The 2,084-nt window shown below is 59.2% G+C and overlaps 1 protein-coding gene across 1 annotated transcript in view; it reads left to right on the top strand.

Moving 5' to 3' along the window:
• Positions 1-147: 147 nt before the first annotated feature.
• EMH_0057200 (uncharacterized protein) overlaps positions 148-2,084 on the top strand; it is a gene marked incomplete at both ends in the record, with an annotated part of 2,130 nt that continues 193 nt past the window's right edge. Inside the window, one exon of the mRNA XM_013497440.1 lies at positions 148-2,084. Coding sequence (XP_013352894.1) covers positions 148-2,084 — 1,937 coding nt within the window.

Here is a 2,084-nt window from a genome sequence, read left to right as displayed (position 1 = left end):
CTGTACAGACACCTCAGTACCCAGACATTTCGCTCTGGGCCATCATGCTCCTGCTGCAGCAGCAGCAGCAACAGCAGCAGCACAGGGTCTTCTTCAGCCACGAGCCCTATGAGTCTTCTGGATAGAGCAACAAACCAACTCCTGCGTATGCTGCGTGGCAGCAGGTCTAGCAGCAGCAGCAACAGCAGCAGCAGCAGCAGCAGCAGCAGCTCAGCAGCAGATGAAGAACAGGAGCAACGCCGGGTGCAGCTGCCGCAGCGGGCTCGCCACGGCAGCGTGGGTGAGGCGCGTCGCCGTTCGTGTGTCTCAGCAGCAGCAGCAGCAGCAGCAGCACCAGCCTCTGCCTCCACCTCCACCACCACCACCAGCAGCAGCAGCAGCAGCAGCAGCAGCTGTGCTGCTGCAGCAGACCCCACAACAGAAGATGTAATACATCTGCTTTCTGGGGCTCTGATGCCCCGCGACGCCTTCGCTCTCTCGGGTGTATGGACAGTTGAACTTCAGGTGTACTGGCAGGAGGATGCATGCGGCAGGGCCCTAGATGCAGCAACAGGCCGGGTGTTGCCTGTGCGGGGCCCCTCACGTTCATACGCCAGCAGCAGCAGCGATGCTAGAAGCGGGAAGAACAGCAGCAGCAGCAGCAGCAACAGAGGAGGCAGCAGCAGCAGCAGCAGCACAAACAGCCCCAGCGCGCATGCAGTTGTCGTTTGCGGACCTGAAGTTGGGCTCGTCCCCGTGGCGTATGGTTTCCCATCAAAGAACAGAAACAGCAGCAGCAGCAGCAGCAGCAGCAGCAACAGCAGCAGCAGCAGCAGCAGCAGCAGCAGCGAGGAGGGATCGTCGCCTCCCGCAGGCAAGCGTGTGGGGCAGGAGGAGAGCTCCCCCCTCATCCCTCCCCCCAGCGACCGCTTTTTCCTTGTCTCTTGCCGAACAGACCTGGTGCGAGACCCGCAGCAGCAGCAGCAGCAGCAGCAGCAGCAGCAGGAGGAACAGCAGCAGCAGCAGCAGCAGCAGCAGAAAGCGTGTGAGCTTTTGCCTGTGCGTGAGGATCAGGCTCTGGCTGAGGAGGAGGCTGAGGAGGAGACAGAAAGCCCCCTCATAGAAGAAGTAAACAAAGTCGAGCTGCTGCTGCTGCATGCATATACAGCAGCAGATACAATGCCTTTCTGCTGCTCCCCATGGCCGCCAGAGGACCGCATGCATCAGCTGTCTGTACACCCCATCAGACCCCTAGGAACCAGAATAAAACCAAAGGTTCATCTTCACCTGCTGCGTAAGCTTGCGGGCTGCAGCAGGCAGCATCAGGCGCAGCAAGCGCGGCGGCAGCAGCGGCAGCAGCAACAGCAGCAGCAGCAACAACAGCAACAGCAGCAGCAACAACAACAGCAACAGCAACAACAAACACCACGCAGAGACCTCACAAGGACAATGCTCTCGCTGCTAGACCGTGTGGGGGGCCTGACGACACCTCGCGCCTCATCTGCTGCTGCTGCTGCCGCTGCTGCTGCTGCTGCTGCTGCAGCAACAGCAGCAGGAGGAGTTGAGTCCCCATTGCGGGCGTCCCAGGTTAGTCTGCCTCCGAGCAACATGAACAGCTCCAGCAGCATTAGCCGTTTGAGCAGCAGCAGCAACAGCAGCAACAGCAGCAGCGCAACCAGCACCATCACCTACAGCAGCAACAGCAGCAGCAGCAGCAGCAGCAGCAGCAGCAGCAGCAGCAGCAGCTATTGCTGGCACAGGTTCTGCCCTGAGGGCACGTATGAAGCCCCAGGAAACAGCAGAAACAGCCGCAGCCCGCTTGAGGAGTCTGAGGATTCATCGGTGGAGTCGGTGATACTGGGTGACGTGCAGATGTTGTTTATGCAGCATGCATGGCAGCAGCAGCAGCAGCAGCAGCAGCAGCAGCAGCAAGAGGAGGAGGATGCACGTGCTGCTGCAGCAGCAAAAGATACAACAGATACCAAAGACACCGTATACACATGCTCTTCTCTTCTCTCTATTAAAATAGAAATACAGCTCAGCCAGAGAAGGCTGATGAGCTTGAGAGAGGCTCAGAGTGAATTCGCTGCAGCAAAGCAGCAGGT

Source organism: Eimeria mitis, genomic scaffold, assembly GCF_000499745.2.
Source record: "Eimeria mitis Houghton genomic scaffold, Emh_scaff2677, whole genome shotgun sequence".
Lineage (NCBI taxonomy): Eukaryota > Apicomplexa > Conoidasida > Eucoccidiorida > Eimeriidae > Eimeria > Eimeria mitis.
The sequence above is the reverse complement of the archived record's forward strand: the minus strand, read 5'-3'. Positions and strand labels throughout refer to the sequence as shown.